Source organism: Primulina tabacum, chromosome 6, assembly GCF_025594145.1.
Source record: "Primulina tabacum isolate GXHZ01 chromosome 6, ASM2559414v2, whole genome shotgun sequence".
NCBI classification, from domain to species: domain Eukaryota; kingdom Viridiplantae; phylum Streptophyta; class Magnoliopsida; order Lamiales; family Gesneriaceae; genus Primulina; species Primulina tabacum.
The window spans coordinates 43,685,653-43,707,979 of record NC_134555.1 but is presented as its reverse complement, the minus strand read 5'-3'; the positions used below and the strand labels follow the sequence as shown (position 1 = coordinate 43,707,979).

General features: G+C 34.1%; 4 protein-coding genes across 7 annotated transcripts; 2 read left to right on the top strand and 2 right to left on the bottom strand.

Annotated features, from left to right (window-relative positions):
• Positions 1–2,897: 2,897 nt before the first annotated feature.
• Positions 2,898–4,702, bottom strand: LOC142549834 (CASP-like protein 4A1). The gene is made up of 3 exons (XM_075659018.1): positions 4,189–4,702; positions 3,905–4,046; positions 2,898–3,276 (listed from the first exon to the last, which is right to left on the bottom strand). The coding sequence occupies exons 1-3, from the start codon at positions 4,650–4,652 to the stop codon at positions 3,082–3,084; spliced, it is 801 nt and encodes a 266-aa protein (XP_075515133.1). The 5' UTR covers positions 4,653–4,702; the 3' UTR covers positions 2,898–3,081.
• A 1,072-nt stretch (positions 4,703–5,774) lies between these two features.
• LOC142549833 (uncharacterized protein At4g28440-like) lies at positions 5,775–8,258 on the top strand. Of its 3 annotated transcripts, XR_012821258.1 has the most exons (4): positions 5,775–5,924; positions 6,898–7,131; positions 7,581–7,889; positions 8,170–8,258. XR_012821258.1 is itself a non-coding variant. In XM_075659016.1 (3 exons), exons 2-3 carry the CDS (start codon positions 6,909–6,911, stop codon positions 7,769–7,771), a joined length of 414 nt encoding a protein of 137 aa, XP_075515131.1. In that variant the 5' UTR covers positions 5,775–5,924; positions 6,898–6,908; the 3' UTR covers positions 7,772–8,086. The 3 variants fall into 3 exon arrangements, 2 of the variants coding, with proteins under 2 accessions (XP_075515131.1, XP_075515132.1); XM_075659016.1 differs by lacking the exon at positions 8,170–8,258 and having other exon boundaries at positions 7,581–8,086; XM_075659017.1 differs by lacking the exon at positions 8,170–8,258 and having other exon boundaries at positions 5,835–5,984; positions 7,581–8,086.
• Positions 8,259–10,252: 1,994 nt separating this feature from the next.
• Positions 10,253–13,916, top strand: LOC142549831 (uncharacterized). Of its 2 annotated transcripts, none has more exons than XM_075659014.1 (6): positions 10,253–10,525; positions 11,971–12,261; positions 12,413–12,519; positions 12,635–12,767; positions 12,882–13,076; positions 13,288–13,916. In XM_075659014.1, the coding sequence occupies exons 2-6, from the start codon at positions 11,989–11,991 to the stop codon at positions 13,573–13,575; spliced, it is 996 nt and encodes a 331-aa protein (XP_075515129.1). In that variant the 5' UTR covers positions 10,253–10,525; positions 11,971–11,988; the 3' UTR covers positions 13,576–13,916. The 2 variants fall into 2 exon arrangements, with proteins under 2 accessions (XP_075515129.1, XP_075515130.1); XM_075659015.1 differs by lacking the exon at positions 10,253–10,525 and adding an exon at positions 10,575–11,017.
• A 6,536-nt stretch (positions 13,917–20,452) lies between these two features.
• On the bottom strand, positions 20,453–21,181 carry LOC142550310 (LOB domain-containing protein 23-like). The gene is made up of 2 exons (XM_075659536.1): positions 21,029–21,181; positions 20,453–20,731 (listed from the first exon to the last, which is right to left on the bottom strand). Exons 1-2 carry the CDS (start codon positions 21,179–21,181, stop codon positions 20,453–20,455), a joined length of 432 nt encoding a protein of 143 aa, XP_075515651.1.
• Between the last annotated feature and the right edge of the window lie 1,146 nt (positions 21,182–22,327).

Here is a 22,327-nt window from a genome sequence, read left to right as displayed (position 1 = left end):
ATAATCGAATAATTATACAAACATTTACTTTGGAAACAAAAAATAAATAAAAATTCTTCAATACCTTTAAACATTGGAAAAAAGTAAAAAGTTAATTACATCTACCTCTCACGAGGTTTATTATATTAATAAAAAAAACTAAAATATATTTACTTGTTACATGTATTTTCATTGATGTTTGTGGGGGAAAAAAAGAATAAATGCGACAACTTCTAATATTACATACACTCCTTCATATTTTTATTTTTCTTACATTAATGAACCCTGTAAAAATATAAGATAAAATATAAACTTAAAAATATAAAATGTAAAATAAATACAACACATGAAAGAGGTGTTTGTAATTTTAGAAATTGTAAATTAATGAGGTAAATATAACATCTAAATATAGTTATATTTTTTAAATTATGAAAAAACTTGTAAATATAGTTATCCCAAAAAAAATAAAGTACCCTAAAATCTTCCAAAAAAAGATAAAAATAAAATTCAGTAAACTCCAAAAACTTTTGCATAAAATTTAATTAAATACATCCTAAATGGTCGTTACACATGCCGTGTCATTAATAACTTTCCAACCATGGAATTCAACTATATGGATGCATTAACTTTACTCAATTATTACAGAGTAAGTCTATTGCGAGACGGTCTCATAAATCTTTATCTGTGAGACGGATCAACCCTACCGATATTCATAATAAAAGATAATATTTTTAGCATAAAAAATAATATTTTTTCAAAGAATTCTATAATGATTGGGGGAATTTGTTGACAAGCTGTAATGTACAGCTCTGTTTAATATGGGACCAGTTCAACCAAAAAATAGCTTGGGACCAATATATATAAAGTTAGGCCTTATTTCCAAGGGGAAAAAAATTATTTTTTGTCATTGTCAAACTTAAATTAATTGATGTTTCAACAATCGATTTTTATATTAATTCATTAATATATAACTAATAATATAGATGTCAATTTAATTCGAATTCAATTCTGAAAAATCAACCACACCGATGTTGATTTGATCAGTAGTTAGCCGAGTATTATCACCATTGCTATTATATATGTTTGCTTTGTGAACCTCGTTTAATTATTCAAATATTAAAAAATATGTATTAAATCTAAACAAAAAAGGCATTTTGTTCTGTTTTTATATATGTTTTTTTCCCAAAAGAAAAAAGAAAAAAACCATGTGTAAAGTTGATTGTCACATTCTTTAAAGTTTTTCTCTACTCTTTAAAGTTGAAATCATGGATAAAGTTTGGGAAATTATTGTCCCACTCTTCGGCTGATTCGTTTGGATGATATTGCCAACATCTGAGCTGGTACAGTTACATGAACATCTCCTAATTTGATTTCAAGTTAAAACAAAAACTCTTCCGTCCTCTTATATATATATATATATATATATATATAGTTGACGGCAAAAACTTGTATGACACGGTCTCACGGTCGTATTTTGTGATACTGATATATTATTTAGGTCATCCATGAAAAAATATTACTTTTTATGCTAAGAGTATTACTTTTTATTGTGAATATCGGTAGGGTTGATCCGTCTCACAAATAAAGATTCGTGAGACCATATCATAAGAGACCTACTCATAGTTGACATAATATGAACATGTTAAAATAAAATTGAGATTATTAAAAAAAATTTATAAAAAAATGAAACTTCAAATGAAAATTTTCCAAAAAAAAAAAAAACTCGAATAAAAAACTTTATTTGAAGTTAGACCAGCAATTATATTAAAATCCGAGGTTGAGACCTCATGTTGGGTCATGTAAACGAACCAAACCGTTCGTGAGTTATTCGAAGCTCGATTCGATAAAAGCTCGTTTGAGCTCGATTAATGAGGCTCGTTAAGATAAACAATTTGGGTGAATGCTTTAATCTATTATTATATATAGGCAGTCGTCTTTTTTTGTTGAATAATTTCTTGATGTTGCAGTTGGATTCGGAAGTTGAGATTTCGACAATTTTGGAGAAATCTGCTTGACAACGAATTTCAAATATCATATAGTTATTTGATATTATTCCAGTGACAATTACTTTTATACTATAGTACTATACGATCATTTTTCTACATTTAGATATGAGGTGTTTACAATTCAGAGTCTCAAATTCGAGATGTTGTCTTTTTTTAGTGTCACTGAGGCGAAACGCCGATGATACTATACCCAATTTTTTTTTTACCAAGAACCAAAAATTTGATTTAAAATCGGCACTCAGACCAAACACTCTGGGGTATGATATAACCATTTTAGTGCACACACACACACACATAGGAATCATATGCATTAGATAAGCTTAGCAAACTATATCCTACGCAATATTTAAATAAAACCACACGCTTGCATCTTGAAAATTTGCTTTTGGGCTTTGACGTGTTGATGTGTAAGGGCAAGCTCTGAAAATATGGGGCTCGGAGTAAGCCCTGGTTACTAGATACACAATCATTTGGGTCGAAATATTTTTGACATGAACCTAAATCTGGATCAAATTGGACTAATATAAAACTCAGACAAAAAAATAATCGACATCTTAAAATATTATTTTCTTACATAATAAATTAAAAACTTGTGTGAGATGGTCTCACGGATCATATTTTGTGAGACAGATCTCTTATTTAAGTCAACCATGAAAAAATATTACTTTTTATTGTGAATATCGGTAGGGTTGACCCAAGATTCGTGAGATCGTCTCACAAGAGACCTACTCACATAATAATCCACATATTTAAAGCCATATCAGCCTTATCTTATTTATAAATTAAAAATAAAGATTGAAGCAATATCATTCAAAATTAAATTTTTTTTTAATTGTGACTGGGTAAATATGAATACTCAGCGCTGCGCCTACGAAACACAAACACAGGCCAGCGAATATCAGAGGCAGCAACTATATGGTAATCCGTTCAGTATAAATTCTAAGCATCAGTATGTATATCATACAAATATGGACACAATACGTTGAATATGCATATACAGTTGGGAAAACTTGCATCAAAAGCTTATTTACTGCATATAAATTCATCACAATTTTACCTAAGAGGTAGCAACAGGGCTGATGAAGTAAAATTGTTGCTAGATAGATATGGATGTGCAGAGGGTATAACCAGATATGAGAGAACTCGAGGCAAGGGCAAGAAATGCAAGGAAAGACATTGATACGGACGCTGTTGCCATGTCTGGGAACTTGTCCTTTCCCCAATTCAATTGCCAGTCATCAATCCGAAGCGTGGCTGATGAAGATGCCGATATCAGAAGGTAAGCAATCACCTGCCACCACAAAATAATACCCATCACTAATCATGTAATTTAAGTGGAGTGCATTGCTTCAAACCTCAACAAGGCCAACCGATTGTGGCAGTGAGATGTTGTAAGAATTGAGGATTGAGTAGTTATATCGGCCTATCAAGACTTTGTACTAATTGATATAACAAGCATAATTTGAGGCCAATCAAACCAAGAAATTTAGCAGATTGTCCGAAAAAGAGATAAATCCATGATGAGATCAAAAAATGGATAAAAAAAACAGAGCCGATACTACTTTCAATGAGAATAAAGTTTGAAACTTAAATGTGAAAATGGACAAAATGTAGGGCATTGTAGGCATTTAAGTGGAAAAAGGCTAGCTGTGAATGAATTCTCTCCCTCTTTTTCATCCCACCCTCTCATGCAAAAAAATGCCCCTTTTTCCTCTTCGCTTTAAATACTACGCTGATGGAATGCATACCCGCGAAGTATAGTAAAAATAGGACGAAAACAATTTTTTGTCACCGTGATGATCGACAACAATCTGGATCTTAATAACCAGAAAATGAAATACATTTCTCCATCAAGGTGCAAATATTTGGCAAAATTATCATACACCAACACTTTCCAAGTAATAACTTTAACAACTTGCCTGATCAAAGGCGAAATCGAAGTAATATCTGAGTTGCTTTCTATGTTGCACAGCATACTTTCCGGTAGTCAAGTCGAAAGACAAATCCATTGCCTGAGCTCCAGAGTACACACAGCCTATAATATTCACTGATATACAATATCTACAACATCCCATTTCGATTTCCAAAAGAAAATATATCAAACACAGTATTCCACAAGACAACTAGTGAAGACAAGAGAAATCAAGGGTTCAGTTTATTATGCAAAATTGTACGAAGTTAAAAACGAGAGAACAATTCAGACCTGAACTCTTTGTAGAGATCAAATGAATCAAGAGCCCAGCCCTGGTTTCTATCAGCTGCCATCACTGAAAACGAAACCAAGCAAAACAAAAACCCAAAACTCCTGAATCCCAGAGCAGCCCTTTTCACCAACTTCCTCCTCTTCCCGCTTCTCAGTATCGACAGCGACGGTCTCACCCTCCAAACCCCACCTCCATCGCCGCCCTCTGGATCAGTTTTGGTTGCCACACCGGCGCGATTCACCACCACCACCGGCGGCTGATGTTTGTCTCTTTCCGGAGACAGCCCATGATCGATTGTCGTCCGATCAGATGAAATCGACGAACGCGGCAGCGAGGGCGATATGTGCTCCCCACTGTTGCGGCGGGAGAGAGGCGGAGATGATTTGGGAAGTGTGAACTCATGCAGAGAAGACAGTGGCGAGGAGCCTGAGTCGCAATCGGGTTGTCTACTTAGATTTTCCATAGCTTGAGCTGCGTGTATCGACTAATGCGATGAGAATCCATTCTCACGTCTTTTTTATTTTTTATATAATTATGAAATGAATGTCAAAAAAAAAATAATAATAATAAGACTACGTAGGATGTGTACATGTCTTGTAGGATGCGTGTATATAATACTATAGTATAAAAAATAATTTCATGTAATAATGCAAAAATTCAAATAATTAGAGTTGATTGTTTATTTTTTATCGTTCAAGTTAACCTTGGTATTATTAGATTACAAAAATACGATTTTTAATATTATTAATATGATAATATATTTTTTTAGTAAGTCTCTTCAAACACAATTCACGGACATTAAAAATGACCCTATGTGAAATTTTTTGCATGCCGTCTGCTGCGAAAACTAAATCTCCGGAGCAAGCGTTTAACGGAGCGGTGACAGCAGACTTATGGGGCATTTGGGACTCCTGGAATGAGAGCCTTTGGAATAGCATTTTTCTTACTGCAGACTGGACGATTAAGTACGCCAACGACAACCTTAAAAGAATAACTGCTTGTAAGAACGACCGCATCAAAGGCGGCAACATACATCACACCCAAATGTAATTTGGAAGAAACCGATGGAACACTCCGTGAAAGTACAATGTTGATGCGGGCTTTGCTACCGATAAAAGAGCTTTGTTATTGGTATGTTTATTCGAGACTCAAATATTTCTTTTATGATATGCAGAAACATATCGTCGTCAATGAGCAATAGTCGTAAAGAAAGTGGAAGCATTTGCAATCCACGAGGTTCTAAGTTGATAAAAAAATTGGGTTTTGACAAAATAATTGTTGAGACAGACTCAAATATCTCAGTTGAGCTATGTGCGGATGTACTAAATCTCATCGAGTTTGGTCTCACTATCACAGTTTGTCGTACATTTATCCGAAAACATAGCTCGCTCAAAATTGAACATATTATGTGACAAGTAAATAATACTTTATCAATAATACTTTTGGTATTTCAAATATAATTATTAATTTTATCCATAACATTGTAAATCTCCGGTTGAAAATTAATAAATTTCATGGAGTATGGCATTAAAAATAAAAATAAAATTATTGTCACATATAATTTATTCGTTACTAATCCATTTTACCAGTAAGATAATATGAGACAAAATCAACGGTTTATTAGCAAATGAATCGTCATTTAAGCGTATTCGAAGGTCGCCTTCATAGACTCGCGGAGGCTAATAAATTCTGCAAAACGAGAAATTCAATTTGTTGATTCCCATTCCTTCAACTGGTAATCTAATCTATCGATTATCAGAACACCTGTTCAATTTGTTTCTTCAATTTCGACCAAGTCGTAACCTGCTTTCATATCGTGTGTGGATCTTGTTTGTTTTCTTTGTTTTCACTGTAGTTTTTTTGGCGTGGTTTAGATTCGTAGCTTGAAAACACCTAGTTTTGAACTGATTCTCAGTCTGATGTTTTTCCTGGCGAGTGATGTGACTTTGTTTCTTCTTTGACGATTATGATTGTGAACCATCTCTCTGAAAGATGTTCCAGTAGAAATATTGTTGTTATTGCTTCGACTCATATTCCCCAAAAAGTGGATCCCGCTCTAATAGCTCTAATTTGTCGATAATACTCGAAAATGTGGGGACATGGTATTTAAGTTTTTTGATCGAGATGGTATTGGCTTCCTGTTTGAGCTTTAAATTGCTTATTCATGCGTTGTTTCTACGATTCGTTTGCAAAATCGTGGTTTCTCTGCGTTTTCATTGCACACAATTTGTTCATAGCACGAATATGTAGGTTGATCCGCGGGAATCTTCCAAAATTCATCATTTAATTATTTTTGTTCAGTATCGAGGAGGCTAGTGTTTCGTGCTGAATAGAGGTTGCATGTCTTGGGGGATTGTCTTTTTGTTGAGATACTATATGGGGTTGGCCCAAGTTCTCTTGCCCACCATTTCCCGTTCTGGTGCTTGTGGGTTGTAGCTTCCTAAAAGGCATGTGCATTTAATAATATAATATGAGAACTTTGCCCACAATCTCTTGTCTGATATCTAGTTTCAACTATTTCTCCACTGTTAGGCACAGTGAGAGTTTAAAAAATGTGGTGGAAGAGTCTCCTTAACTAACTAGTCACTCTATTTCTCCGCTGTTAGACCTACTGACATTAACATTTTTGAGTAAATGTTTGTACATTTGTTCTATTCAATTCTTCCTAAAAATTGACCTTTTTGTGATATTTTTACATGTTGTGGTAGGTTTGATTCAAATGGCTGAAACAAAATCAGCTTTGAGGAAGCCAGTTTTCTCCAAGGTGGATCAGCTTCGGCCTGGCACAAACGGACACAATCTTGTAGTAAAAGTTGTCAGTTCCAATACTGTCATGCAAAAGGGCAGGCCAGACAAGCCTCAAGTTGGTCCAGTGCGAATAGCTGAATGTCTGGTGGGAGATGAAACTGGAGTGATTATGTTTACGGCTAGAAATGATCAAGGTAGATTGCTATATTTTTGTTTCATTGATGTATTGACCATTTTATAATGAATTCCTTTTCTGGAGATATATCTACAATGATGCTGATTTGATACAAAAAAAATAGCTTGAACACTTGTTTTAGAGTTATTATAAAGTCTTGTCTCTTTTTTTCAATATATATTAATTCTTATACCTGAAAATTATGATTGCTGATGCACACAGACCAAATGAAATGATAAAATGTCAATAATCTGTAGCTTTCTTCACTGTTTATGTGATTGGGGATGGGGGTGAATATCATTACTAATCCCAGAGTAGGATGGGTTAGTTATTTCTAGTGTCGTGCATTTTAAAGCTCATTGTTGGAAAGTCCACTCTCAATAACTCTAGCGCCTCAAAGCCAAATGGTCGTTCCCTTTTATACAAGATTTAGATTTAGATTATCCTTCTGACACTTGTTATGTGCAGTGAAAATAATGAAGCCAGATGCTACGGTAATTCTACGAAATGCCAAAATTGACATGTTTAAAGGATCAATGAGGCTGGCTGTGGATAAATGGGGACGTTTAGAAATGGCTGAACCGGCAAGCTTCACTGTTAAGGAGGATAACAATCTCTCCCTAGTTGAATATGAATTGGTCAATGTTACCGAGGAGTGACTCCCGAGCTCTCACTTCTGCTTTCATGGAAATAAATCTCATGCAAGAGACAGAAAATGGGTTTTATCTTAGAAGATTCTCAATGTGATAATTTTGTTGTTTTGAAGTCCTACGCAATGTTGCGTAGGACAAGAATCGTCGTTTGCATTTTGGGGTACAGTGAGGATCATCACGGCTGGTATAAACAGGCAGGGTGAAGTGGTTCTAAAACATCCCATTGTCTTTGTTCAATACATTAGTTACACCTATCCTGGATATTTATGTTTAATGAAGTTAATATGCGATGCCCTTGCACAGTCTTCTTGAATGGATCAATTTGGAACTTGTCTTTATTTATCATCATCATTGTTAAGAAATTATTGGTCTCATTTTGTGATATTGTTTTCGCTGGAATCGAGTCGGTGATGAGTATAAATGTGGTGGCTTTAATATCTTATCTTAAATTATAAATGCGCACGATATGTTGATAATATTTTATCTCTTTGTTTTCTATAATGGCCAATTGGATTTTAATTTAACTAAAATATCCACACAACTGAGATTTGAACTAAAAACTAAATAGATCTTGATATCTCGTTTTTACCTCTAAGTCAAAAGATTTTTGGGTCTCTCTCTTTTCATTTCATCGAGTGCTGCTAGCTCTTATTAGAAAAAGATGACTGTCTTCCATTACATTTTCCTTGCATATAATGTTAGAAAATGTAAATTTATAGTCGATCTACTTGTTCAATAATCCAAAATTGAGACGTCATAAATAATATTGGAATATGGTATGTGGATAAAAAAATAGAGAATTTAGAAAATAAGTGTGGGTTGGCTTAATTAATAGGTAGATAGGTTGGGCATTGCATCACGAGGATCATGTCTAAGCCAACAAGAAATGATTGTGAAGGAGACATCACACAAGTATTTTTGTAGATTCAATTTACTTGCACCTGCCTGGCCTCGTTTGTGTCTCATCCATGTGGCATGCTCCAATATGCTTCGGTTCTTGGGATATGCGATAATAAACGATATGTAATATTAAAATAATAAATAGAAAAATACATACAATACAAAAACATAACTCTAAATATGGTAGGATTTGAGTCAAATATTAAATGTAAAAATATGTTGAAAAAATCAAACCTCTTAACCTTGACATTAATTGCCTTATTATTTTTATCGTTTGGTTGTGTTTTTTGACACAAATCTTTATCTGAGACATGTCAATCCTACCAATATTCACAATAAAAAGTAATACTTTTAGTATAAAAAGTAATATTTTTTCATAAATGACTCATATAAAATATTCGTCTGACACAAGTTTTTGTCAGAATGAAGTGAAAACGATCAATTTTAAGGTTTTGAAATTTGAAATCAAAAACTTTTTTCTTAGGTTGTAATTATTTGGCAATAGCAATATTAGTGCTCGACGATCTCTCCACTCTACCCGCCCCTATTGATGGAATAATTATTGGATAAATTTCAAATAGGCCCCCGACTTTCAAACTACCATTCAAAATTATCCCTCTTTTTTCTGATTTCTTCATTTTAATCCGATAATGACCTTTCAATTTAATTTAGTTTCATCCTACATGTTCACTAAAGAGCAATATAACCAAAATAACTAAATATAAATACCGATAAATCAAAAGCTAAAAAAATTAGTATTTACCTGAATCTACCAATAAAAACATATAAAATGGAGTGTCGCTAGAAAATTTGTAGTTTATCAAATGTTATAATTTATTTTATGCTTCCCGAATCATTATTATTCTTCATCAATTATTATTATTATTATTATTATTATTATTTAATATAAAATTTAAATATACCAAGCTATAGTAATTATTTAATATAAAATTTAAATATTCACAAATTTTTTTATTACATTTTTACCATGATGAATTTCAAGATTGCCTTCAAATAAACATCGAAAACAATTAGAAATTAGAGGAGTGTAATTGAATTAATCGAAAAGGTTGGGGATTCTTTTGAGTTCCCCCTAATTAATGCAGTCAGTAAACAGTCTAATAAAAAAGAAATAAAATCCAATCAATTTTATGCTTTGTTGAATTGTCTACTTCAAAATTTGAATGTCGAATCGTTATTCTAAGCTTTATATATGTTTAAATTTTAAAAAACTTGATGCTAATATATTATTTTGATTATAAATTGCAAACGTTCTGCTTAAATTTTTTTTAGAAATCTATATAATAAAAATCATGTGTTTAGATAAAAAAAAATTTATTCGACTGAGTTTCTTAAATATAACAAAAGTAAAAAAAACTTATAAATATATTCAATATTTTAAATTTAAGACAATGTTTTAGTTTCGAAATTAAATTAGAATAAATTCTTTCTAACTAAAAAACAATTTTTATAGATAATTTTAATAAAATATATTTTCCCATATACAGCTTGTAATCCCCAATCCAATTTTTTAAATAGCTAACAGATATGTTTGGTGTTTGGAGGAGCAAATGGCAGGGGCAATTTAGGAATTTAATTCCTTCCCGGGGTTCCCATGTAAATACCCGACACGAGGCTGCCGGCCTAGGTTCGGGCAGCAAAACACGCAGTCTATATTTACTGGCCCCCTCGCCGGTTACAGAAATTTCCCCTGATTGCTCCTGCATTCCCCATTTCTTATATATATAAAAAAAACCAATCCAATCCCCAGTCGCGCATTGTTATGTACTCTGTTCATCAATAATTTCATCAGTTTTGCAGGTGCTGCTTTCGCCAGTCATTCCTCCTCGTGTTCGCGTGGTGAGTATTCTTCTATTTTCTACACTTTGTATGAATTTTAGTTGAGTTTTAGGTCATCTTGCTTTGAATCTGATTGTAGGGAAGAATTTTACTTGATTTGAATCTTTGTCTGGTGAATGAGCGAGATCTTATGCATTTACACTCGAACTGAGTTGATATCTATGTTTATTTCTTTCATTATTTGTTTTGCATTCATTCTGCTTTGTTCGATTTTATTTTAGAGCCAGATCTCTCTACCGGTAGGGTGCAGCTGAAATATATTTGTCAATGCAAGCACTTTTTTTATTATCGAAGATGCTGTATTTTTTTTTTGGTTGGATTTTTTCCAGTTTACTCATGTAATGTGATCTCTTGTGATGTGATGGCTAATATTGAACAAGTTGACGAGTTTGGTGGCTTCTGGAGAGTACGGAGTGAGGATTTAGGTTTTGTTGGAGAGTTTCCTGCAAAACATCATTCGGTTATGTGTATGTTCCGCTTCTGCATTCTGAGGTAGTCTTACACGTATGAGATTGCTAATTCCTTATTTTCATTTTAGTGGAATAGAGGTGCACATTAGTTATTTGTTAAACTTGTCCGTTAGAAATTTCATTACTGAAATGTACTTCTCACAGTCAGAATGATAGTCTGAATACATGTTGTGTTATTTGGAAACATGTTTCATATCCCATATGCACTTGGGTCTGATTTGATTGTTACTATCATTTACAAAATGGTGAGTCCAGACATTTTATGCAACACTTTTTTACTGTGAGTACATCTAGGTTAAGGACTGGATGCTATATTTTATAATTGCTTGAAGTTGAGGTTTTTTCCCAGACGACAGATTCGGGTGTTGTGGGTTGTATAGTTACTAGATTAATAAATTAGATTATGCTGGTGCTGACTCGATCACGTAAATGATTAAAGAGATGGTCTTGGATTGTTGGCAATGCAGGTAAAATTTAAATTCCTTTAATTTGGAAAGATTTATTCAATTGTTTCGGCATGGTGTGTCCTACGTGGCCTCATCATCATTGGTTCCTTTGTTAGACTTTCAAAATTTGAAAATTTTGAAATATAGCAAGTGAGTTGTATTGATTTGTTGCCAGAAAATAAGTGCAAGTAGGAAAGTTCTCTACTGGTAAATTGATTGATTGATGTATTCATATCTGGTTTGCATATTGCTGATCAATTGCCTTTAAGTGTACTTCTCTTTTGTCCATTAATCAGTTGATATTTTTTTATGTTATCCATCCACTGGATCTCTAGAACAGTTAAAATATATATAATAAATGGCAGAAACAATTTCCTTTGAATTTTTGTATAATTATTTTTGTTCAACGCTAAATGGGTTTCATTTTGTTTTTAATTGGTTGCTCTTGGCATATCAGCATTGAGTTAATCTTTAGTGTTTTTTTAAGTTAGTTATCACTAATGTGCTATGCTTTAATTTTTGTTCATAGGTGTCAATAATATCCAAAATGTCCGGCATGGCTCTCAAAGATGTCAATAAAATACCTGAATCTGAGAGGATTAATGAAAGCTCCAGCAATGGAAACTTTATCAAACCTCACTTTGAACTTGCAGAAGAAAATGTTGAAAATAGGCAAAACAAGAAGACGGCTTCCTTGGTTGACACTCCCACTAAGAGAGATGGATCTGAAAATTCTGGAGAAGGGGTGGCAAATTCTGAAGTAGAGTACATTGAATCTGAGAATTTGGAGGATGTAGTAGATGTAGAAAACAGTCTAAAGGTATTTTTGATGTAATCCTATACATGTTTATCAACATTTCCCAAGATTCTTGATGTGAATGTGAGTGTGTAATCATGCGTTCATGCTTTTTCCCTTATAAATTGCTTCTAAAAATTTATATATTTATGCATTCTTACATTCTGGCGTTTAGACACTCTTAGCGGGACTAGGTTCCAAAGACTGGGTTTCGGTGTGTGATGCACTCAACAATGTTCGTAGATTGTCTATATTTCACAAGGAGGATATTGCTGGCATACTGTAAGTATCATCAATCAGTAAATACTGTTTTTATCGGAAAATAGAATTGATATTATACTTTTTGGATGCCTTTCCTGAATTTCCTGTCTCATGACTCATTGATTTAATTGATCAGGAATGATGTGATTTCCTTCATAGTGAAATCCCTAAAGAACCCTAGAAGCGCTGTTTGTAAAACTGCAATTATGACTTCAGCTGATATCTTTAAAGCATATAATGACAACATGATTGATTCACTGGATCCACTGGTAAATTGTTTTTATTCAAAACTCTGATGCTGCATACTTCCTTTTTATGGGCTTTTCCATTTTCCAAAGTAACTCACTTTCTTTCTGTAACTGCAATGCTATTACCCTTGTTAGCTAGTACAACTTCTCCTCAAATCTTCACAAGACAAGAGGTTCGTGTGCGAGGCAGCTGAAAGTGCTTTAATAACCATGACAAATTGGGTTTCCCCTCTTGTATTGTTGCCCAAGCTGCAACCTCATATTAAGAACAGGAATCCTCGAATTCGAGCAAAGGCTTCTTTGTGCATTTCTCGAAGTGTTCCACGTCTGGTAAGCACTCTTAGACGAGTTTAATGCTCTCCCACCTCCCATTTGTGCTTTGGTTTCACCTGATATTATGAAGCTGTGTACTTCCTAACACGTCTCTATCTGGAAGTTGAGATTACTTTAATGTCATTTGACAGAACTGGTTTTTCTGTTTATGACTTAAAGTTTCTTTTCCATCTAATAATATTAGTTCAATTTTCATTTTCCATCCCAGGGAGTTGATGGAATTGAAGCATTTGGCATCGACAAACTGATCCAAATAGGTGCATCCCAGCTCAGCGACCAGCTTCCCGAGTCCAGAGATGCTGCTCGTGCATTGCTGTTGGAGTTGCAATCTGCATATGAAAAATCTCATCTCCTGGAACCAACTGCTACTGTATCTGAGGAACCCGCTACAGTTTCTTGGGAACATTTCTGCCAGTCGAAGCTTTCTCCATTGAGTGCGCAGGCTGTCCTTCGTGTGACCAATATCCCTCGGGAGGGATTCATTTCAAGTTCATAGCACAAACATGGCTTTTACATACAACGAGTAATATTCTTCATTTGATATTCATATGTTGGAAATTTTCTTGTATATACGATGAAACTTTTGGATGTTTGGCATGGCGTTTGAAGCAGATTATAGATCCTACCTTAGATTGAGTAATCAATAGGTTCGGTAATCTGAAATTATCGTTCTTATAAACTGAAGAATCTGTTCTAGTATGTTACAAGACTTGGTCGTATACGGGTATGTAAGTCAAATGAAATCAGATCCAAGGATCCAGAATTTTTCCCCATTTGCAGGGCTATAATTTTCTTGAAACACTTGTGATGATTGATGTTGGAAATTTTATGCCACAAGTAGTTGCAACAGATTGTGATACTTGGCCTTATTTCTTATGTATTCAACTAAAAGTAAGTAAACAAGAAATTGGAATGACTGCTATTTTTGGACATCGGAGGTTTATTCCATCTTTAGCATGATTGTAGTATATGTGCATCTTATGTGAGTTGTATTCTTTGATTTATATATAGATATAGATATCATATCATTGGAAGCAATATCTCTATGTAATATAAAGGCACTAACAGAAAAATATCTCGATTACTTTAGAGCCAATGTTAGAATTTTTTTTATTTTTTAATACAACGAAGTACAAGATTTTATATCTGAAGTGTTTGTGAGAATGAGATTTGAACTCTCAAGACCTCATAGGTTTTGGGTCAGAAGGTCTTGGAGCCTCATCATTGTCACTAGAACAAGAAATCTACACAGTAATAGAAGTCCAATACGCGAATTTGGAGTTTACACAGTGTGTTTTCTTAAAATTGCATTTTATTTAATATAAAATCTATTTTTTTCTTTTTACTTGGTCCACCAGTTTGTTTAAACCTACACACCAAATTGATTTGTCACTAATACCATTATATCAATCACATCATTGATATAGTCTTATTCCTTTAAAATTTTCACATTCGGTCTGGAAGAAAAGGATAATATAAAAAGTTCGTATATAATTTATAATCTATAGTACCTTTTCTTTATTCTTTCCATTCCCACCCACTCCACGTACAATTGGCCTCAGCGTTTTAGCAGCTTCTACTAGCTTACTTTCTCTTCAAAATTTTCCTAAAAGATACCTTTTCCTACATCACCCCAAATTCCACCAAATGAAACCAACTCTTCTTTCACTCCCTCTAAATAGTATCCATCTCCCTCTTCTTGACCACGAAAAAATGACCAAATGCTAAGCTGGCAATGCCAAACCATGTCTTAGGCATCGCAACTCAAGTGATCGTGATGGCGATAATCATTTCGGTGATTTTTCTATTCGTGGGAATCGGGCTTTTGATTTTGATTCGTGTTTGTATAGTCGGGAGGATGCTTAGAAGAGGTGAGCCTAACATGGTGGAGAGGGGGGGATTCGGAAGCACGAGTATGTCACAAGAAGACATCGAAAAGTTGCCATGTTTCGATTTCAAGGAGAAGGAAAAGGGGAGCAGCCCTTTGGGAGATTGCGTAGTTTGCTTGGAGAACTTTCGGGTGGGAGAAAAGTGCAGGCTTTTGCCTTCGTGTAATCATAGTTTTCATGCAGAGTGTGTGGATTTGTGGCTTTTGAGAACTCCCATCTGTCCAATTTGCAGGGTTTGTGCTGATGTTGTTAATAGTACTGAATCGTTGTTTGGTGAAGAGACTAATAGTGAAGTTGACTCAAGAGATGTTCAAACAGCAGAAAATGGTCATGGAACTGAGGTTTCCATTCAGATTTCAGATCAAAGATTGGAGATTGTTGATTTTAGGGCAAATAGAGGAATTGGTAATGTAAGTGAGACAGTGATTGAGACAGTGGTTGAGACCATAGAGATTCAAGAAAATGTATAAAGATTGTATTTGGTTTGGATCAAAGCATGTCATTTGAAAAATGATCTTGAAATGACTTCAATATTAACAAGAATTAGAAATCTGTTCTTTCAAATAACTTAAATTTGAAGTACTATGAATTCAAGATGTTAACTTACATTCAGCGAAGGAGGTTTTTAACGAGTGTTCTAAAAAGCGTCGCTTAGGACCGTCTGGGCGACATCTAGCCCCGATTTTTAGATCCGTTCATATTTTCTAAAAAATAAAAAAATTATATATGCTACATTAGACGGCGGTTTTTAACGAGTGTTCTAAAAAGCGTCGCTTAGGACCGTCTGGGCGACATCTAGCCCCGATTTTTAGATCCGTTCATATATTTTAGAAAATATTATTTGACATATTTTTCCACTCATTTGTATAAGATAAAGATGATGATATGTCATTAATTTTTAGTTAGAATTTAATACAGATAAATTATTGGAGAAATATGGAGCTAATTAAGAAAAAGTAGATATTTAGGTGCTTTAATGTAAAATAATTTAAACTTTAAATTGCATTTTTCTTGTTCTGTTGTGGCACCACTGTAATGCCCGAGATTTGAGGTGTTGTTAATCTAAAATGATTCGTTAATTAATTGACGAGAGTATAGACGAAACGGATCAGATTAGGATATCCGAAAAGGAGATTGAATTATGGATTGAGAATGATATGACATGGAAGAGGACATGGGATAGCATGAACAAAGGTTGAAAACCAGTAGGCATCACGCACATGCGCGGAGAAAGGCGCGCATATGCGCAAAAGATCCTTCGCGAGGACAGAACACCTCGCGCATATGCGCGAGAAGGGGCGCGTATATGCGCGAGGCAAGTATTCGGGGTGATTGCCGAGACAGTAAGTCTCGCGCATATGCGCGAGACATGACGCGCATATGCGCGAGCAGGTGTATTCAGGAATGCCGAGTCCAGAGAATTGGGCGCATATGCGCGGAAACATTTCCGCGCATATGCGCCAGCAGTTGGGAAGACACGCGCCGAGACTTAAGGTCTCGCGCATATGCGCCGGTTGATGTCGCGCATATGCGCGAGACGTGTTGCTTAAAGGATGTGCCATTTGCCTTCTTGCATGTTAGAATCGAGAAAGGGCCGAGGAAGGAAAGAAAATCCTTACGCCTTTTGTGAGAAATCCGTCTATCCGATTTTGAATCCGACTTCGGTATTGAGTTCCTATCGACGTAGGCTACAACTGGACGTAAGTTTTGCTACGTTTTGATATGTTTTGAAATTATGGTATTGTCAGAATCTGATAGGATTCATATATGATGTTCTTGACATGTTAGACATCGTATAATCGAAACCAGACTGAAGAATAGATACCATATGGAATTGTTATGATTTTCAGAGTTGAGTTGATTGAGATTTGATATCAGAATTGAATTGTTACCGATTATGAGATGTTAGAATTGATATCTGACTGAGATGATATTGCTGGGTATATTGAGACTATGACGTTGTGCTGTTGAAACAGAATTTGATTGAATTCTGATTATATCCAGTGTTATTTGAGTGGTGTATTGATACCGTACCCTCGATATTGTTATTGTCAGATTGAGTATTGACAGGCTTTGAGTTCGAGACTTCGACAGAGTCAGAGTATCAGAAAGAAAGGTATAAATTAATGTTGAGTTGGGATTGCACAACTCGAGTGAGGTTTGACTCGAGTCTCCCTAAATCACATACTTAGTTTATTACATTGATAATTGTAATTGATGATATTGATGTTTATAGTCTATTGATTTATAGCCACTGCATGTATTGACTACTGATTCGTTTAGTCATTGGCTGATTCGCCTAGTCACCGGCTGATTCGTCTGGTTATTGGCTGATTCGTCTAAACTTTGGCTGATTCGCTTAATTACTGGCTGATTCGTCTAGTTATTGGCTGATTCGCTTAATTCTTGACTGATTCGTCAATTCTGCGGCTGTTTCGCCCAGACACTGGATATATGAATTATATCGATGCCGTTTAGGGTTGATTCATTCCTATCGACTGAGATTCGATATAATTATCAATATCCAGACATTGGGATCCCTAGGTTAGAGTTAAGTCGAGTCTGAGACGACGCGTTGTTTGAGTCGAGTCTATGATGACTAGTTGATTTACAGTTTTATATCATTCATGTTTGTTGATTGGCTGCATGTGAATGATATTTGTTATATGCTTTTGTATATGTTTTTATATGATTGTATGTTTACATTGTTTATACTGGGATTCATACTCACCGGAGTTATCCGACTGTTGTCTTGTTTTGTATGTGTGCATGACAACAGGTGGGACAGGTTCAGGGTTGAGAAGATGAAGAGAGATCGTGATTAGAGTGGAGGCTCCGGACTTGGTTAGAGATAGGGTTAGACACATGATATTAGCTGTTAAACCTTAGTTGAATAAATGTATGTGGTACATGACTTGTACTTTTATACTGAGATGTATATATGTTTTATTTCAGTACGTTCCGCATTTAAAAAAAAAAATTAGACCCTGTTTTATAATTGATTAATTAGTCCCAATGATGATTAAGAACATGATTAGCGTCCGGGTCCCCACAACCACCACGGCCACTTTTTCCACACATATTCTTTACAATATCAAGGGTCTTACTATATGGTCATCTCCAACCCAAAACTCTATTTTAAAGCAACTATACTTTAAAATAGTGTAATTTTTGCACCAAATACAATATTCATCTCCAACTCATCTACTTCAAATCTTATTCTAAAAAAGAATATTTTCGGAATATTCATTTAGACACCGGTTTGTGATACCCACACCTACGAGTTATAATAAATTTATTCATCAAAATTACGAATAAAATAATTCTTTTGAAAGTGTAAATTATATGAAATCTCTGTTATTGCACATTTTGTCATCCATGTTTTCATGTCTTATCCCAAAATAAGTGTCGGAAGAGTAATTGTTACTCTATCCGTCCTATATGTTTAGGCATATGTGTGTTTTCATAAGAAAATTATCTTTAAATTTATGTGTGTTTTCACAAGAAGATTATTGAAAAAAACTAGTTTTATATAGAAAATTTTCATTTTATCCTTATTTAATGAGTTCTTTAATATGATACAAAATTGTTCGAAGTAAATATTGTATTTAATAGAGAAAATAATACAAAATATAGATACTGAACTATTTTTGTTTTTATTCTAATTTGGAATAACAGAAGTCTAATTATTATTAAAATATATGATACTCAAATAATGCTTTATCTCAATGTAAAATAATCAAGTTTTTATAATAAAAAGGAAGTGATATTTCTGCAAGGTTTTTTAAAGAGTGAAAATTACAGAATTCGTCATATTGGCATTTTTTTTGTAAGTCATCACTTAGTTTTAGCCAAATAAATTGAATATTGGTAGGGTTGACCCGTCTCACAGATAAAAATTCGTGAGATCATCTCACAAGATACCAAGTCTATAAAAGTCTATAAATATTGCAATACTTAGCAATAAGGCGTTAGTTTCTTCGGTTCTTGAAAATTTTAGGGTCTGGTTTTATCTAGTCAAACATGAACCCCCAAAACACCATATTATGGACTATTTCAAGTTCGTGCCAGCTGATATTTCTAGGGTTCAAAAAAACTTTACCAGCCTAATGCAATGCAAGTTAATTAATTAAATTAATATAATTTATTATTGGTCTATTTCATTTGTTAAGATCAAACGTTTATCATATTATTAAAAACATAACACGTTACTTATGTTGGTGAAAAACTTTGAAATAACCGAGAATTCGATAAGATATCATAATGAAAACATAACAAATATTTTTGTTATCCACGTGTAATATTATTATATTGATTTTTATGTATTAAAATCAAGAAAATGCATGTGCAGCAAAGAAACAGAAGCAATGGTTCTTCTTTTTTCTCCAAGTTCCGAACTTCATCTGCTGCTCTTCCCATTCATGTCAAAAGGCCACACTATTCCATTCCTCCAGCTAGCCCGCCTCCTCCTCCGCCGTGGCGTGTATGTTACCTTCCTCACCACTCCGGCGAACCATCCCTTCATTGCTCCGGCGCCAATGTCTCAATTCTTGACCTTGATTTCCCCGAGAATATACCCGGGATTCCACCGGGAATCGAGAGCACCGACAAGCTCCCAGCTTCGATGTCGTTGTTCATTCCTTTTGTGAACGGCACGAAACTAAAAGGTATTAATATACTTTTCTCTATTTGGAAAGAGTATTAGTGCAATAAAGGGTATTAATATAATTTTCATTTGTGGTGAATTATCAAACATTAAAGTCTAAATTTGATAAACATGGATGTGCTTTATGAGTTAAAACGGACAATTAAAAAACAAGTAAACACATAATATTGATGTAATCCCATTCCTATACGGTACATGAACACAACCGAAGATGATGAATTTGTAACTTTTATATTTGAAAAACTACACAAATAAATTATTCGAGTCGATGATTTAAAATTTTGAATCCATGAAATCTAACATCCAGAAAGGTGCTGAAAACGATATCCAAACTCATTACATCATGTGAGTCTCTCGTTATTTAATGAAGGTCGATATCATGTTATGATGATTCAATGGGTGTAGGATAAAAAATTTGTAGATTACTTGCTTCACATTTTAAAGTTCTTCAATTTGAATAGAGTTATACAGTCTTGTTTGATTTTTAAGTATAGCAGTTAACATAAAGATAAAACATTGTACATATGTATTTAACATTAATTTTGTTAATTTATGTCAGTTTTTATAAAGTTGGCAAACAAATAAATAAAAATCCAACTTGTTATCTTACAACAAATTGAACCCATTAAATAACCTCGATCAACACTTTTTTTAAGAAAATGACCTCCTCAAGTGTTGAGGAGGTCATCTTCTTAAAAAAAGTGTTGACCGAGGTTAAAAGTTAATATACCCTCTCCTAAAATAGGCCAACAAATAATAGAGCTAATCAAAAAAATCAAGGAACTGAAAAAAAAAAAAAAAACTCCCACCAAATAAATCTACATTAGGTTGAAGTCGAACCAATTTGTGTTTGCAATATCATACTGCGCCGGCGAGGAAATGGGATTGAAATTTGTTGTAACTTCAACTTGATGATGATGAGCTGTGAGTGCAGCAATATGTGCTTGAATTCTTGCTAGTTGGAACTGTGCTTCGTGTATCTGTTGATGCAAAATTGTGATTATTCCCACACAACCATATACCGGATCCTGAAGTCTACATTGAGCTTCAAAGATCAAGTAGTCGGCTGCTTCCGCTCTTCGATTCGCCGGAAGTTCCTGGTTGTAAGAAATCCAAGAGCCAAGAAAATTTCAGAAGCAAAACTTGCTGTATAGGGTTTACAAAAACGTACACATGGAGCTCGTTGATCCCTTTCTTGCTTAGGGTTTTCTTTTCTTTTTCTATATTATGCATGCATGATCATCCTGATCCCTATTTTATTCTACTTTGAAGAAGTATAAAAAAATAGAGAATTAAAAATCGATCACTTTACTGAAATATTTTGAAAAAAAAGGGTCCAATTTAATAGATATTGTAATATTAAAATCCAGATACAATATATATATACAAGTAACCTGAAGCATCTTTCCAACGTTGCTAGCTCCATAGATTTTGTGGACGCAAATAAATCTTTTTGAATCATTGGCAGGAAAATAAGGAGCGAATATACAATCGGAAGGGCATCTTCTTCTCAAATAGCGGCATGCGGCGCAACGAGTCGAATTCATTATTTAAATCCTAAAAATCTTTTGAAAAATCTAATGCTAAATGTATAGATCTAAGGGGATTTCGCATTTATATGGAGAGGAAGGGAATGCAACGGCTAATTAACATTTGGATTAATTAGTTTGGATGTAAATTTTTGAATTCGAAGTGTGCGAACATATTGGAGAGCTCACATTTCGTAAATTGACTCAAATTTGCATTTAGACGACTTATTCTTAAGGAAAATATGTTATAATTGTTAGGAAAATGAGATTGATTGGAATCCAAATTTAGAATAAGGAAGTATGCACTTAAAAATTTTCCATTTCGTTGCAAGAAATGGCTTAGTTTCTGGAAATTACAGCAATATGCATGTATGATAATTGTTGTCCTAAAAATATAGTTAGAAGGAATATATCTCACTACTTATTAAAAAATCTGCACCCTTTGAAAACTTATCCTTCATTAAGTTTGTAGAAAATAAAATATGTCGCATATACACATAATTAAATAAATAATTTAATGTTCTTTTGGTTTTGTCTGCAATTCATGCATGTTTTTTTTGTGGAGTAGCGTGAATTCGAATTCATGTTGATGGTGATTGATATATGAATTGTCCAAGCGACCATGATACTTGGGTTGTTGATAATATTAATAATGACATAGAAGATACGTAATTGTTTTTCAATTTTACAAACTTTAATGATTTTCAAACTGATAAAAAAGAATTGCAAGAAAATCTGTTACAATTTTCTTAAATTTTAGTTCTGGCGAGTGTTGTCTATGGGAGATATATACAGCTTCAAAATATTGCTTCTGCAGATCGATATCGTATCAACCATACGATGAAACCACTGTCATTAGAAAAAATGGTAAAAATATGTCAACGATGCCAAGAAATCACTGTCATCCTTCAAGAAATGCCATTACAGGACATAAAAGAAAGACGAGAAAAATGTATTGTGATAACCAAGTCCGTCCAATGCACCCTAGCAGAGAAATCGACTTGTAAAGCCTGGAGCTTGGATGCAGCGAAGGCCGTTCTCGCCGCTCAGCTAACCATGATCATATCTTATTTGATCGAGCATGCGAAATCTTCCATTAAAAGGAATACAACTAGCTAGGCAGAATTTGCTGATAATGGCCTTGATGGATGAGAATATGAGTAC

Coding starts and splice junctions, on each gene's coding strand:
- LOC142549833 (XM_075659016.1), top strand. CDS start 6,909: ATGGCTGAAACAAAATCAGCTTTGAGGAAGCCAGTTTTCTCCAAGGTG. Junction 7,132..7,580: donor TACGGCTAGAAATGATCAAG/GTAGATTGCTAT, acceptor TGTTATGTGCAG/TGAAAATAATGAAGCCAGAT.
- LOC142549834 (XM_075659018.1), bottom strand. CDS start 4,652: ATGGAAAATCTAAGTAGACAACCCGATTGCGACTCAGGCTCCTCGCCA. Junction 4,047..4,188: donor GATCTCTACAAAGAGTTCAG/GTCTGAATTGTT, acceptor GGGATGTTGTAG/ATATTGTATATCAGTGAATA. Junction 3,277..3,904: donor TCGATTTCGCCTTTGATCAG/GCAAGTTGTTAA, acceptor TTGTGGTGGCAG/GTGATTGCTTACCTTCTGAT.
- LOC142549831 (XM_075659014.1), top strand. CDS start 11,989: ATGTCCGGCATGGCTCTCAAAGATGTCAATAAAATACCTGAATCTGAG. Junction 12,262..12,412: donor ATGTAGAAAACAGTCTAAAG/GTATTTTTGATG, acceptor TCTGGCGTTTAG/ACACTCTTAGCGGGACTAGG. Junction 13,077..13,287: donor CTCGAAGTGTTCCACGTCTG/GTAAGCACTCTT, acceptor TTTCCATCCCAG/GGAGTTGATGGAATTGAAGC.
- LOC142550310 (XM_075659536.1), bottom strand. CDS start 21,181: ATGAATTCGACTCGTTGCGCCGCATGCCGCTATTTGAGAAGAAGATGC. Junction 20,732..21,028: donor ACGTTGGAAAGATGCTTCAG/GTTACTTGTATA, acceptor TCTTACAACCAG/GAACTTCCGGCGAATCGAAG.